At 43.2% G+C, this 16,436-nt stretch overlaps 1 protein-coding gene across 1 annotated transcript in view; it reads left to right on the top strand.

Annotated features, from left to right (window-relative positions):
* The window catches only part of EIF2A (eukaryotic translation initiation factor 2A), a 163,992-nt gene extending 148,066 nt beyond the window's left edge, over positions 1-15,926 (top strand). The window contains exons 10-14 of the mRNA XM_063916042.1: positions 5,231-5,802; positions 8,364-8,474; positions 8,875-8,991; positions 13,675-13,740; positions 15,670-15,926. Of these exons, the coding sequence (XP_063772112.1) occupies positions 5,231-5,802; positions 8,364-8,474; positions 8,875-8,991; positions 13,675-13,740; positions 15,670-15,735 (932 nt within the window). The 3' untranslated portion in view covers positions 15,736-15,926. The remainder of the gene's footprint in view (positions 1-5,230; positions 5,803-8,363; positions 8,475-8,874; positions 8,992-13,674; positions 13,741-15,669) is intronic.
* The last annotated feature ends 510 nt before the right edge of the window (positions 15,927-16,436 follow it).

Raw genomic sequence — 16,436 nt, 5'->3', positions numbered from 1 at the left:
AAGGTAGCGCACAGCACTGCAGCTGTGCGCCATTGTTGCTACACGTCTCACTGATTCAGTCACGGAGGGTGCAGGGCGCTGCTGGGGGCGCCCTGGGCAGCAATATTAAATACCTTTAGTGGCAAAATAAATACATCACATATAGCCATTAAGGCTATATGTATGTATTTAACCCAGGCCAGTTTTCTTAAAACCCGGGAGAAAAGCCCGCCGAAAAAGGGGCGGAGCTTATTCTCCTCAGCACTCAGCGCCATTTTCCTGCTCAGCTCCGCTGGTGAGGAAGGCTCCCAGGACTCTCCCCTGCACTGCACTACAGAAACAGGGTAACAAAGAGAAGGGGGGCATAATTTGGCGATATTGATATATTAAAAGCGCTTATATCAAAAACAACACCTTCTAGGGTTGTTTATATACATTTATAGCGCTTTTGGTGTGTGCTGGCAAACTCTCCCTCTGTCTCCCCAAAGGGCTAAGAGGGTTCTGTCTTCGATTAGAGCATTCCCTGTGTGGCTGCTGTGTGTCGGTACGTGTGTGTCGACATGTATGAGGACGATGTTGGTGTGGAGGCAGAGCAATTGCCGGTAATGGTGATGTCACCCCCTAGGGAGTCGACACCGGAATGGATGGCTTTAGTTATGGAATTACGTGATAATGTTAGCACATTACAAAAGTCAGTTGACGAAATGAGACGGCCGGAAAACCAGTTAGTACCGGCTCAGGCGTCTCAGACACCGTCAGGGGCTGTAAAACGTCCCTTACCTCAGTCAGTCGACACGGGTACCGACACAGATGAATCTAGTGTCGACGGTGAAGAAACAAACGTATTTTCCAATAGGGCCACACGTTATATGATCACGGCAATGAAGGAGGCTTTGCAGATCTCTGATACTGCTGGTACCTCAAAAAGGGGTATTATGTGGGGGGTGAAAAAACTACCTGTAGCTTTTCCAGAATCAGAGGAATTGAATGACCTGTGTGACGAAGCGTGGGTTAACCCAGATAGAAAACTGCTAATTTCCAAGAAGTTATTGGCATTATACCCTTTCCCACCAGAGGTTAGGGCGCGCTGGGAAACACCCCCTAGGGTGGATAAGGCGCTCACACGTTTATCAAAGCAAGTGGCGTTGCCGTCTCCTGATACGGCCGCCCTCAAGGATCCAGCAGATAGGAGGCTGGAAACTACACGGAAGAGTATATACACACATACTGGTGTTATACTGCGACCGGCAGTAGCCTCAGCCTGGATGTGCAGTGCTGGGGTAGTGTGGTTGGATTCTCTGACTGAAAATATTGATACCCTGGATAGGGACAGTATTTTATTGACTCTAGAGCAATTAAAGGATGCTTTTCTTTATATGCGAGATGCTCAGAGGGATATTTGTACTCTAGCATCAAGAGTAAGCGCGATGTCCATATCTGCCAGAAGAAGTTTATGGACGCGACAGTGGTCAGGTGATGCGGATTCCAAAAGGCATATGGAAGTATTGCCATATAAAGGAGAGGAATTATTTGGGGTCGGTCTTTCGGACCTGGTGGCCACGGCAACTGCCGGCAAATCCACTTTTTTACCTCAGACCCCCTCCCAACAGAAAAAGACACCGTCTTTTCAGCCGCAGTCCTTTCGCTCCTATAAAAACAAGCGACCAAAAGGACAGTCTTATCTGCCGCGAGGCAGAGGAAAGGGTAAGAGAGGGCAGCAAGCAGCCCCTGCCCAGGACCAGAAGCCCGCCCCGGGTTCTACAAAGCCATCAGCATGACGCTGGGGCTTTACAAGCGGACTCAGGAGCGGTGGGGGGTCGACTCAAGATTTTCAGCAATCAGTGGGCTCGCTCACAAGTGGACCCATGGATCCTGCAGATAATATCTCAGGGTTACATGTTGGAGTTCGAAAGGTCTCCCCCTCGCCGGTTCCTAAAGTCTGCTTTACCAACGTCTCCCTCAGAAAGGACGTCGGTTTTGGAAGCCATTCACAAGCTGTATTCTCAGCAGGTGATAGTCAAGGTACCCCTCCTACAACAGGGAAAGGGGTATTATTCCACACTATTTGTGGTACCGAAGCCGGACGGTTCGGTAAGACCTATTCTAAACCTGAAATCCTTGAACCTGTACATACAGAAATTCAAGTTCAAGATTGAGTCACTCAGAGCAGTGATAGCGAATCTGGAAGAAGGGGACTTCATGGTGTCCCTGGACATAAAAGATGCTTATCTGCATGTCCCAATTTACCCCTCACACCAAGGGTATCTCAGGTTCGTGATACAAGACTGTCATTATCAGTTTCAAACGCTGCCGTTTGGTTTGTCCACGGCCCCTCGGGTCTTTACCAAGGTAATGACCGAAATGATGGTTCTTCTACGAAGAAAAGGCGTATTAATTATCCCTTACTTGGACGATCTCCTGATAAGGGCAAAGTCCAGAGAACAGCTGGAAGTCGGTGTAGCACTAACCCAGGTAGTGCTTCAGCAACACGGGTGGATTCTGAATCTTCCAAAATCTCAATTGACCCCGACAACTCGTCTGCTGTTCCTGGGAATGATTCTGGACACGGTTCAGAAAAAGGTGTTTCTCCCGGAGGAGAAAGCAAGGGAGTTATCCGAACTTGTCAGGAACCTCCTAAAACCAGGAACTGTGTCAGTACATCAATGCACAAGAGTCCTGGGAAAGATGGTGGCTTCTTACGAAGCGATTCCATTCGGCAGATTCCATTCACGGACATTTCAGTGGGATCTGCTGGACAAATGGTCCGGATCGCATCTGCACATGCATCAGCGGATAACACTGTCACCAAGAACAAGGTTGTCTCTCCTGTGGTGGTTGCAGAGTGCCCATCTGTTAGAGGGCCGCAGATTCGGCATACAGGACTGGGTCCTGGTGACTACGGATGCCAGCCTACGAGGCTGGGGAGCAGTCACACAGGGAAGAAACTTCCAGGACGTGTGGTCAAACCTGGAGACGTCCCTTCACATAAATATACTGGAGCTAAGAGCGATCTACAATGCTCTAAGCCTGGCAAAATCGCTGCTTCAGGGTCAGCCGGTGTTGATCCAGTCGGACAACATCACGGCAGTCGCCCACGTAAACCGACAAGGCGGCGCGAGAAGCAGAAGAGCAATGACAGAAGCTGCAAGGATTCTGCGCTGGGCGGAGAATCATGTCATAGCACTGTCAGCAGTGTTCATCCCGGGAGTGGACAACTGGGAAGCAGACTTCCTCAGCAGACACGACCTTCACCCGGGAGAGTGGGGACTTCATCCAGAAGTCTTCCACATGATTGTGAACCGTTGGGAAAGACCAAAGGTGGACATGATGGCGTCTCGCCTCAACAAAAAATTGGACAGATATTGCGCCAGGTCAAGAGACCCTCAGGCAATAGCTGTGGACGCTCTGGTAACACCGTGGGTGTACCAGTCAGTGTATGTGTTCCCTCCTCTGCCTCTCATACCAAAGGTACTGAGAATTATACGGAAAAGAGGAGTAAGAACAATACTGGTGGCTCCGGACTGGCCAAGAAGAACTTGGTATCCGGAACTTCAAGAGATGCTCACGGAGGATCCATGGCCTCTACCTCTAAGAAGGGATCTGCTTCAGCAGGGACCTTGTATGTTCCAAGACTTACCGCGTCTGCGTTTGACGGCATGGCGGTTGAACGCCGGATTCTAAAAGAAAAGGGCATTCCAGAGGAAGTTATTCCTACCTTGATTAAGGCTAGAAAGGAAGTGACTGTACAACATTATCACCGCATTTGGCGAAAATATGTTGCGTGGTGTGAGGCCAAGAAGGCTCCAACGGAAGAATTTCAATTGGGTCGATTCTTACATTTCCTGCAAGCAGGATTGTCTATGGGCCTAAAATTGGGGTCCATTAAAGTTCAAATTTCGGCCTTATCAATCTTCTTCCAGAAGGAATTGGCATCAGTGCCTGAAGTACAAACTTTTGTCAAAGGTGTACTACATATACAACCCCCAATAGTGCCTCCAGTGGCACCGTGGGATTTGAACGTAGTTTTGAATTTTCTCAAATCTCATTGGTTTGAGCCTCTAAAATCGGTAGATTTAAAATACCTTACATGGAAGGTAACCATGCTATTGGCCCTGGCTTCAGCCAGGAGAGTTTCAGAGTTGGCGGCTTTATCATACAAAAGCCCATATCTGATTTTCCATTCGGACAGGGCAGAACTGCGGACACGTCCTCATTTTCTCCCTAAGGTGGTTTCGGCTTTTCACTTGAACCAGCCTATTGTGGTGCCTGCGGCTACTAGCGACTTGGAGGACTCCAAGTTACTGGACGTTGTCAGAGCATTAAAAATATATATTTCAAGGACAGCTGGAGTCAGAAAATCTGACTCGTTGTTTATATTGTATGCACCCAACAAGATGGGTGCTCCTGCGTCTAAACAGACGATTGCACGTTGGATCTGTAGCACAATCCAACTTGCACATTCTGTGGCAGGCCTGCCACAGCCTAAATCTGTAAAGGCCCACTCCACAAGGAAAGTGGGCTCATCTTGGGCGGCTGCCCGAGGGGTCTCGGCATTACAACTTTGCAGAGCAGCTACGTGGTCAGGGGAGAACACGTTTGTAAAATTTTACAAATTTGATACTCTGGCTAAGGAGGACCTGGAGTTCTCTCATTCGGTGCTGCAGAGTCATCCGCACTCTCCCGCCCGTTTGGGAGCTTTGGTATAATCCCCATGGTCCTGACGGAGTCCCAGCATCCACTAGGACGTTAGAGAAAATAAGAATTTACTTACCGATAATTTTATTTCTCATAGTCCGTAGTGGATGCTGGGCGCCCATCCCAAGTGCGGATTGTCTGCAATACTTGTACATAGTTATTGTTACAAAGATCGGGTTATTACTATTGTTGTGAGCCATCTTTTCAGAGGCTACTTCGTTTTTTGTTATCATACTGTTAACTGGGTTCAGATCACAAGTTGTACGGTGTGATTGGTGTGGCTGGTATGAGTCTTACCCGGGATTCAAGATCCTTCCTTATTGTGTACGCTCGTCCGGGCACAGTACCTAACTGAGGCTTGGAGGAGGGTCATAGGGGGAGGAGCCAGTACGCACCATGTGATCCTAAAAGCTTTATTTAGATGTGCCCTGTCTCCTGCGGAGCCCGCTATTCCCCATGGTCCTGACGGAGTCCCAGCATCCACTACGGACTATGAGAAATAGAATTATCGGTAAGTAAATTCTTATTTTTTTAATGATACACTTGTGTCTTTTAGCAAAAAATGGTCCCATCTATGATGTTGTATGGAACAAAAATGCAACCGAGTTCTGTGCCGTGTATGGTTTCATGCCAGCCAAAGCCACTGTTTTTAACTTGAAATGTGACCCCATATTTGATTTTGGCACTGGCCCCCGGAATGCTGCTTTCTATAGCCCTCAAGGACATATATTGGTACTGGCTGGTTTTGGTAATTTGAGAGGACAAATGGAAGTGTGGGATGTAAAAAATTATAAACTTATTTCCAAGCCAACAGCTTCAGATGCCACGTTTTTCTCCTGGTGCCCAAATGGGGAGCATTTTATCACTGCTACTTGTTCCCCGAGGTTGCGAGTTGGAAATGGATATAAGATTTGGCACTATACAGGCTCTATATTACATAAATATGATGTGCCAGACAACACTGAACTGTGGCAGGTGTCCTGGCAGCCATTTGCCGAAGGCGTTTTTCCAGCAAAACCCATCGTTTTCCAGCCAGTTCCAGGAGATATCCCAGCAGAGGAGAGTAAGCCAGCCCAAGCTTACAGGCCACCAGCCCTGAGGAACAAACCAGTAACTAGTTATAAGCTGGTGAGTAACAGTTTACTGTCTGTGATCTGATTTTTCCTGTCAAATTGCTGTGCAAAATTACCCTTTTATATGCCACATCAACACAAATGGACAACCAGAAAACTTATTTTTATATAAGCTCATTAGTCCTCTTACTTTTTCACAAATGTTGAAACCAACCTGTTCCGATAAAGCAAACCAGTTTTGTTTACCTTCTAATAAATTGCGTTAATATTTACTTATTATCTCAGCCCTGAAGTGTTCAGGATCAAGTGTGTTTGTTGGCATACAGTGCTTCTAGTTTCCTCTTTCTGAGCCAGGCCCTGACGTGAATAACTGCAGTCTGTTTTGAAGAAAGTGTTTGTTTTGCGGAGCCACGCTGGTCTAATGGATCATTGGGAATTAATTCAGCTTGCAGAATAGTAATCAACAAAATGGGAGCGCTTGTTAAAAATGGCTCCTGGTTTGAATGCATATATAAAATGTTTATTAAACCATATATCAATAATGACACAGTTATTAAAATAGATATTCATTTTGGAAGAAGTCTTCCTGAGTGTATGTTATATTTATAGTTTCCGTACTATTCTGGAATTTACAGTAACTTGCATCCTATCGCTGCTTTCTGTTTGGGAACTGCCCACATAACTTTTTTTTAATAACATAACAAATTTCAGTAATTGATAGATTTTTATAGTTTAGTGATTAAAAAAATGCATGTTAACAGGACTTCTGTAATTAGCCAGAATGTAATCCTATTCCTTAAACTGAAGATATTACAGAACAGCTGTAAATTCTGCTCCTGTAGGTTTTACAGTCTTTCTAAATACGAACTGTGGGGGTCATTCCGAGTTGTTCGCTCGTTGCCGATTTTCGCTATACTGCGATTAGTCGCTAACTGCGCATGCGCAAGGTACGCAGAGCGCATGCGCTTAGTTATTTTACTAAAAACTTAGCTGTTTTGCTGTGGCTTCTGCGGCGCTTTTCAGTCGCACTGGTGTTCGGTGTGTGATTGACAGGAAAGGGGCGTTTCTGGGTGGTAACTCAGCGTTTTCCCGCCGTTGGCTAAATAACGCAGGCGTGTCAGGGAAAAACGCGGGAGTGTCTGGAGAAACGGGGGGTGGCTGGGCGAACGCAGGTCGTGTTTGTGATGTCAAACCAGGAACGAAACGGGCTGAGCTGATCACAGTGTAGGAGTAAGTCTCGATCTACTCAGAAACTGCTAAGAATTTTCTATTCGCAATTTTGCTAATCTTTCGTTCGCAATTCTGCTAAGCTAAGATACACTCCCAGAGGGCGGCGGCTTAGCGTGTGCAATGCTGCTAAAAGCAGCTAGCGAGCGAACAACTTGGAATGACCCCCTGTGTGCAAGAGAATCGCAGACTATTTAAGTAATATTTCCTGAGTGGTAGGAGGACATACACGTAAGCCTAAACAAACTCATCACAGTTCAACTGCGCTGCCGTGTGGTACAAAACTAGTATTACCTGTTGGTGGTGGTTGTTGTTTTTTTAACCTAAATAGCTAATTTCCTAAAATAAAACCAGGGTGGGGCATGCGTATATGTATTAAGACCACTAGTACTATGAATATTTGTAATGGAATTTAAGCAGTACCCCCTTTTTTTGTCTTTTTCTTTTTTAAATGACCCCAAACCTATATGTCAAAAAATATCTTTGCTGATGATAATGGCCATTCCATCTGTAACTTTCTTTGTTTTTTTACTATTGGTGCAAAGTACAAATCTTCTCACACCTCATTCTTCAGTCAGGATTTGTTTCCTTAAACTTTTTCTAAGCAACTTCATAAAGTGAAATGAATGGATCCAGTTTATTGGTGTCCACAAATGCTGCTTTATCTGCAACTGTATCAGCCAGTTGGCTCACTCTCTCAGCATGTGTGATCCCAAAGTGGACCCCATGCCTTCTCAAAATCACTCGGCCCATTTTCTGACACATTAGTAAATATGGATGGAAAATGACAGCAGATGACACCTTAACCTGGGTGTCCTCTTACAGTCACCAGTAGGCCACAGCGGAATACAAACGATTCCGACAGCGGGATCCCAGTCACCAGTATGCCGGCAGCGGGGCGAGTGCTAGAAAGCCCTTTGCGGGCTGGCTGCATGCACGGTGGCTCGCTGTGCTCGCCACTGGTTATATTCTCCCTCTGTAGGTGTCGTGAACAGCCTGTTGTGCTAGTTTACCGGTGGCGGCATTTCACTGCCTGTCAAGATTCCGGCGTCCGCATTGTAACCGCCTGGATTCCGACAGGTGTTCTTGTGATTACCTCCCGGCCAAAGCTATACTGGAAGAGATCTGGCTGTTCAACCTGAGAGCAGAACAGCTATAGTTCACCAATAACTACTGTAGCTCAAGCAGCCCACGGGTCCTAACTTTAATTTCAAAATCATTTTCTTTCTCTTGGAATATGTTTTGTCCTACATATGCATAGCTACTTGGCCATAGGAAAATTAATTACTATATGTTGGTGCTAATGTAGAGGTGTTTGCTTTAAACTGAATGAAAGAAAGCCAAATAGTGCCAAAAGCATAATACCATGTACGACTTTGTTTATTACAGCATGAAGATGAGCCACCCCAAAGCACAAAGCCTCAGTCCACTGAGAAACCCCTGTCCAAAGCCGCTCTGAAGAACCAAAAGAAGAGAGAAGCAAAGAAAGCAGCCAAGCAGGTATTACAGGGTTCGTGCTTATTTTGGGGAAGCGCAGGCTCTGAGTAGCCAATACTTGTTAGACAAGTCTCATGAAGGATTTTGGTGCATATTGTGTTATACGGTCAGTGCCTAAGGCAAAGCAGTATTTGGAGACACTTGGAACATTTCCCTAGTCTTGCTGTACTTACGGTGTATCTATTTTAGAATCCTAAAAAAAGTGTGAAGCGTGTTCCTTTATCGCCGTTCCACATGTTGCGTTCCTGTTTGCCTGCCTTCATGTGCGCTATTCTCATGTCTTGCTCCGTGCAAGATGTTACATTGCTCACAGAGTGCTCACCTATAGCTTCTGAACAAGTCTATGTCAGGTCCTTGTTGTTCTATTAAAGCTTATTGTGTGTAATTGCATTTATTTTCCTAGGAGGCCAAAGCAGATGAATTTGCCGAGCCAGTGTTGCAGATTAATCAGGACGTTTCCCTGACCACTGCAACAACTGGTGACCCTGACACTGACAAAAAGATTAAGAACCTAAAAAAGGTGAGTACTATATGTGAGTTTTTTCTGAAAGTGTGTCTTGTGAACATCTGCTGTACTAGGTTTCATCTTTGTATGGCATGTTCAGAATATGAGTGATTGTGGTTATAGCATTGTTGCTTAACTGCACTAGAGCTATGGGTTCAGTTCCGATCAGGGTACTGCCTGTGTGGTGTTTGTATATTTGCATGTGTTTACTGACGCGTTCTGATTTCCTCCCAAGTTTTTAATTATTTTTAATTGCCCAATAATGACATGTAATTTTTGGTATGAAAAAGTGCAAAATTATGGAAATTGGGGTACAAGGTACAGGTATATTGGAGCGCTTTACGAGTGTTTTTAGACTTGCAGCTGGGAGTAATCGGTCTGTTTCCACATTTTTTTTTTCTAAAAGACACCTAAAATGACCTAAATAAATACTTATACCCGTTTTTACATACCCCAAGTTTAATTTTAGCACTTATCATGCTGAAAAATAGCTTTCTATAATTTTTTATTACGCTTAAAAAAAAAAAAAAAAAAATGCATTTAACAGCTATTTGACACAATTTAAATAACAGAAATACGTTTATTATAACCAATAATAAACTTTTATACTGTTATCCGATGTTAGTTTTTTAGCTTTTTTGGGGGTACAGACAGATTTACCCATTTTCCACTTTTCACTTTTGTCACCAATTTTTTCGGCAATCCCGTTTTTGCTAATTTGCATATAAATAGTGCGAATCGTGGGAGAATGCATACCGTCGAAAAAGTCAGTTGTTGCCGCGAAAATGGCAAAAAGTGGCAATCACAGTAAATTGCAGCGATTTTGACGCTAATCGAATTCCCCCCTAAGGCTTAGGACACTGTATGTGTGGTAGCTAATTTACACACTGCAAGCTACAATGGGAACTGGGACTGAAAGGTTAGATATTCTCAGTAAAATTCTGCATTAATATGTTGTATGTTGTAATCGAAAAGGGATTTTATTTAAAGAGAAAGTAATGATGAAGAAACAGTTAGATCTTGACTACAAAAAACAAAACGTAAACATAACCGTTAATAGGCGATTCATAAAACATTCTGTCTTATAGTGACATGAGCCTGAAATAAAATACTGTAGAGCTTCTAGTTTTCAGTCTTAATATTCCCAGTCACGCACAATTGTAACTGCCACTTAGACCTTTTCTCACCATGTAATGGCATTCTGCCACATTTGACTGAGAGAGAAAATATACTCATGTTCGGACTCCTTTTGGAGACATTATACAGATGTAGAAGGGAAAGAGAAATTGTTATTTTCAGGTTTGTGGTGAGAGATAGCGGGGGGGTATCCTTTTACCAACAGTAAAACTTGCAAAGCGAAAAACAGTATTTTTTGTGTGATTTTTCCCGAATATTTATTTATTTATTTTTTACAGGCTGTCCAAATAGCCCGTAAAAAATTTAAAAAAATCACAAAAACACACACGTTCAGTGAAACCTGTGTGTTTTCGCTGGCCGCAGCGGCTGCTTTCAGGAATTTGGTTACGTGTGCCTCAGGCAGGTGAAACAAAACCCCCGATAGCAGCTCACGCTGGCTTATCCGGGCTCATTGTACAGCCACTGGCGAAGCAATGACCGCAGGTAATTGGATACTCCCCATAGTATTCACAATATAGGGGGGAATTCAGTTATACCCCATTCAAACAGAGAGGCAAATTACCGGGTGAAGAAGTTCTACACTGTTATTTGCCGATAAATGCGGGTCCTTTTTTTGTGTGAAAGGATCAGCCCGGGTTGAAATTCCCAGGACTTCGACCCAGGAATTTACCAGGGTTGGAGACCCATGAATTTCTACCCGGGTTGACCCTGTCACACAGACGAAATACCGTTTTGATCTGCAAATTACCTGGTAGAAATTCTTGACCCATTAATTTGCTTGTCTGTGTGAAAAGGGGGGTCAGGCAGGGACTGGCAAAATTACAGAGAACTGAAATGCCGGGTAATTCAGACATTTCTGGGGGGGGGGTTTGCCTGATGTTTTTTTCTTTTTTCGGGCAAGTCAATTAATGCCTGGGGGTTTTTTAACAGAAAAATGTGCCCATTTCCGTGCGAAAAAACACAGGATCTGGGATAAGTTCCTGGATCCATGTTTATTCGTGATCCCGGCTGCAAAAAAAAGGCACTTATCACGGATTTCCGGGCAGCTAAAACAACGTCCCCGATGTTACACCCAGAGGATCAATTAGCACGGTAATTTACTGCAGCTAAATTAATTTTGGCTAAAATTACCTTCAGGCTGTGTGTATAAGGTGTGTGTGTTTGTATGTATATATATATATATATATATATATATAACATAAATGCATTCTGTGCTTAGACTTGGGTGCCATCACCATGATATCTCATTATGGTATGCAATTATTCCAAAATACGGAGAAATCCGATATCCAAAATACTTCTGGTCCCAAGCATTTTGGATAAAGGATATTCAACTTGTCCATTTGTTGGTGGTGTTGCTGTCTACTTGAGGAAAGGGCTGCTGCCCTGAAACAGCTGTCGTTTTTGCAATACACCTTATTTTCATATACATTGCGTCCAGTGCCGTTTTCTTCTTGGAGTACTATATATATATATATATATAATATACACATATCCATACACTGAAGACCTCAAAACTATGAAAGCACACATATGTTGTAAACAAAAAAGTGTTAAACAAATCAAAATATGTTTTATATTTTAGATTCCTCAAAGTAGCCCCCTTTTGCTTTGATTACAACTTTGCACACTCTTGGCATTCTCTCAATCAGCTTCATGAGGTAGTCACCTGGAATAGTTTTCCAATATTCTTGAAAGAGTTGGCAGAGGTGCTGAGCACTTGTTGGCTGCTTTTCCTTCACTCTGCGGTCCAACTAATCCCAGACCATCTCAATTGGGTTTAGGTTGAGTGATTGTGGAGACCAGGTCATCTCAAGTAGCCCTTACATAGCCTGGAGGTGTGTTTGGGGTCATTTTCTTGTTGAAAAACAAATGATGGTCCCAGTAAGCGCAAACCAGATGGAATGGCATGGCGCTGCAGAATGCTGTGGTAGCCATGCTGGTTAAGTGTGCCTTGAATTTTGAATAAATCACCAACAGTGTCACCAGCAAAGCACTCCCACACCATCACACCTCCTCCTCCATGCTTCACAGTGGGAACCACACATGCAGAAACCTTCCGCTCACCCTCTCTGCGTCTCACAAAGACACGGCGGTTGGAACCAAAAATCTCAAATTTGGACTCATCAAACCAAAGTACAGATTTCCACTGGTCCAATGTCCATTCCTTATGTTTCTTGGCCCAAACAATTCTCTTCTTCTTGTTGTTCATCCTCAGTAGTGGCTTCTTTGCAGCAATTCGACCATGAAGGCCTGATTCACGCAGTCTCCTCTGAACAGTTGATGTTGTGATTTGTCTGCTACTTGAACTCTATGAAGAATTTATGTTGGCTCTAATCTGAGGTGCTGTTAAGTGGCAGTTTCTGAGGCTGGTAACTGTGATGAACATATCCTCTGCAGCAGAGGTTACTCTTGGTCTTCCTTTCCTGGGGCGGTCCTCATGAGAGACAGTTTCATCATAGCGTTTGATGGTTTTTGCAACTGCATTTGAGGATACATTCAAAGTTCTTGAAACTTTCTGTATAGACTGACCTTCACGTCTTAAAGTAATGATGTTCTTTCTCTTTGCTGAGTTGAGTGGTTCTTGCCATAATATGGATTACAACAGTAGTCAAATAGGGGTGTCCACTGTGTACTAACCCTACCTCTGCACAACACAACTGATGGTCGCAAACACATTAAGAAGGCAAGTAATTCCACAGATTGACTCTTGACTTCTAACTGGTACTGTGTGTGTGTGTGTGTGTGTGTGTGTGTGTGTGTGTGTGTGTGTGTGTGTATATGTGTATGTGTGTGTATATGTGTATGTGTGTGTATGTATGTATGTATGTATGTGTGTGTGAATATATATATATATATATATATATATACATATATATATATGTCGGTATATAAGCCTCTGAGTGCCGTTCCATACCGACTTCTACATTGGCGGTTAAACACCGCATAGGATCAGGACACCGGGGTATGATTTACTTTTATTGAGTGCCAGTGTCAGTAGTTTAAAGAACATATTAAAATCACACACTTTAATTCACAACACATTAGCAAGTCTGGATTTTTTAATGTTCCATGTTTGTGGCCTTCAACTTGAACTGTAATAATGATGCAATCTATATCGCAATTCCGACCGCCGAGAATGCAGACAACTGCCCCAAGGCTATTCCCACTCGTGTGTGTCCACGACACCCAACGAGTGGGAATAGAACCTGTGACGAGCGCATGGAGCCACCAAGCTCCCAGTGTGGCGAGCGCAGCAAGCCTGCAAAGGGCTTTCTAGCGTTCGCCACGCTGCCGGCATTCTGGCGGCTGGGGTCTGTATTCTGACTTTCAGGACCCCGACTGCCGGCATTCCAATCCCAACCCCTATATGAGTAGTATGTTGTTTTGAAAAGTAAGTTCTATGCTCTGACTGAGTTCCTCCAGATCCCATTATACATTACCAAGGGTCTTTCATACAATAGTGGCTGGGCCTCAACTATATCTGCATTATTTATGAGTAAAGTTATTGAATGCTGTTACTGCACATCGATCATTAACATTTATTTTCTTGTTGAACAGAAATTGAAAGCAATTGAACAACTGAAAGAACTGCAGGCATCTGGCAAACTGTTGGAAAAGAACCAGGTACTTTAAGTGAACAGGTCACCTCTCCTTGACCTCAACATATAGTATATTCAGCATCTGAATGAATTCTTAGTAGAGAATGAAGACTTTAAAATACATTATTTGACCCATGTACGGGATGCAGTTAAAATACTAGCTGTCGGGATCCCGGCGTTCAAGAGACTGACACCAGAATCCCGACACCCAGTGAAATCCCGCCGGATGGAATCCCGACCACCGCAGGGTATACCCACTTGGTTGGTGGGTCCACGCCACCAACCAAGTGGAAATATAACCTGTGGCGCGCAAAGCAAGGCGCGCCCGCGAGGGGGCTCGCTGCCAGGTTTCCGACAGACAGAATGCAGCTGTCGGTATACTGACCGCAGGCATCCCGTCTGCCGTTAAAACATATCTTCAAATCAGGAACTGGCTTTCTAAACTTCACGGTAAATCCCTGACCCCCAGAAAATTTCCAGAAATGCTCCCTCTTCTCGTTCATGCTAAATCGAGTCGAGGAAATATCTCTAGATGGTATGGTTATATAATACTAGACTCTATGAACTCTACGTTTCCATCTCAGAGTAAATGGGAGAGAGATTTAGTAGATATCTTCACGCCAGAAGTGTGGTCTACAATTTACCTTTCCTGCTTTAAGATATCAAACTGTATCAGTCATTCAGAGATGTTCTTTAAATTAATACATAGAGCTTATCTCACCCCTGACTCTCTTCATAAGATTTGGCCCGAACCCTCACCATACTGTTGGAGAGGATGTGGACAGATCGGGAGCATTCTACACACCTTTTGGTCCTGCCCCCTTCTTCAACCTCTTTGGTCGGAAATTTTTGCTTTATTATCAACTGTATTGGGATATACTATTCCATTTGAATCCCTGGTTGCACTATTCCATTATGCTTACCTACATATTGCTGAGTCTGATTCTATCTACTGGGACATGTACTAATTGCCTCCAAGGCGGCTATAGCTCAGCAAAGGAAGTCGGCAGCAATCCCTGTTATCCAAAGTATTAAAGCCAAAATCCATAAAATTATATATTTGAAACAGCGCCCCCCCCCCCCCCCCAGTATATACACTCAACACCCTCTACTCCTCATAAATGGGCTAAGTGGTCCACATATGGAAACGGATGTGATGTGTCGGACTTCCAATCGCAAGGATTTATGCTTAAAAGTTTAAACTTGCCTCCTCCACCTGTATAAATATTTATGGATATTACCTGACCGTTTATAGGGGCTCTCTCTTCTACCACTACTGCTTGTATGTTTCAGGTTCACAATATAATCGATTCACTATACGCTGTATGTAACTGTATTTGCTATATGTAATATTATGCAAGGCTCTCTTTCCCTCTTTCCTTAAGATTTCCTTTATTTTTATTTTTATTTTGTTTCTTGTGTATCTCTGCTTAAATTGTTGGTATATTTTACCCTATGTTTGTCATCCTTAATTTTCAAAAAAAAACAAAACCTATGGATTCCCCATGTACTATGTAATATTACTGCTTGTTCCATCCTGTACATATAGCGTTACAGAGCTCTTTTGGTGCCTTTTAAAAAAAAATAATAATGTGATGGACACTACTAGTGCCTGGTACTGTAAATAATTAATGTATTAGGAATCGGCTGTTAAAATGCTAAAAGGCAAATACATTTTATGTTATTTATTAGGATTTATATGTTCTCCCCGATACCCCGTTCACATAAGTGTCGTCTTTGTACTCTTGGGTCATCTTGTATTCTCATAAGAAGTGCCGATCTATTAAAAAAAAAAAAAAATACATTGGTTTTTGCGTAAATGCAATGGTTGGTGAACTCATGGTGTCATTTGTTTTACTATTTTTGTATATTTTGCTATTGCACCTGTTTACTACAGCAGTAAGTAAACCAGATTCTTCACTAACCTTTTTTTTTGTCTGTTGTCTTTCCACAGATCGAGAAAGTGCAAAAGGAGGACTCACTACTAAAGGAATTAGAAGATTTAGAACTTGGAGTGTGAACCTACCTAGGAGTCATTTAGCAGATGTATAATCACTTATAGGAGTGAATTGAGTTGGCACCAAGAACGAATTTAAGTTGAGCTATTTCTTAATGGAAAACAATGTTTTCTACATGGACACAAAAAATAATGGACATTGTTTAAACTTTTATGCTGGAATTATAATACAAAAGAGCTACAAAAATTAAGAACGTGTGTTTAATCCTACAAAGGAACACGTTAATTTGAATTTAGATTCCAGAGTGTTTTTATATTGGTTCTCATATACTTCCATGGTCTTTGAAAACATTTTTGGTTTTGTCACCTAGACAGTATATTTAAGCTGGGTACACACTGAGCGACTTCAGCTAGTTAGCAATCGGCACTATATCACTGATTGCTAATTAGAGGAGATCGCCAGTGCATACACACTGAACGATATCGATGTACAATATCGTTCAGTGACGTCATCTCCCTCACTCCCCGAACTTGCAGCTCAAAGATATTGTTAACATTGAGCTTTATGTTTGGTAGATGATGGATGAACGAGAACAACCTGTGGGTGCGCGCATCGTTCATCCATACACACCGGACGGTATGAATGATATATTGATCATAGCTTTGTTTCTGAAGTCGTCCTTAAGATGGATGTATTTATTAGCAGGTTTTTTTGTGTTTTTTTTAGAATATAGGGCCAACATATTGTACAGTGTTCTACAGGG

The sequence above is a fragment of the Pseudophryne corroboree genome, chromosome 4 (genome assembly GCF_028390025.1).
Source record: "Pseudophryne corroboree isolate aPseCor3 chromosome 4, aPseCor3.hap2, whole genome shotgun sequence".
NCBI classification, from domain to species: Eukaryota; Metazoa; Chordata; class Amphibia; order Anura; family Myobatrachidae; genus Pseudophryne; species Pseudophryne corroboree.
This window is presented reverse-complemented; position numbering and strand designations above follow the sequence as displayed.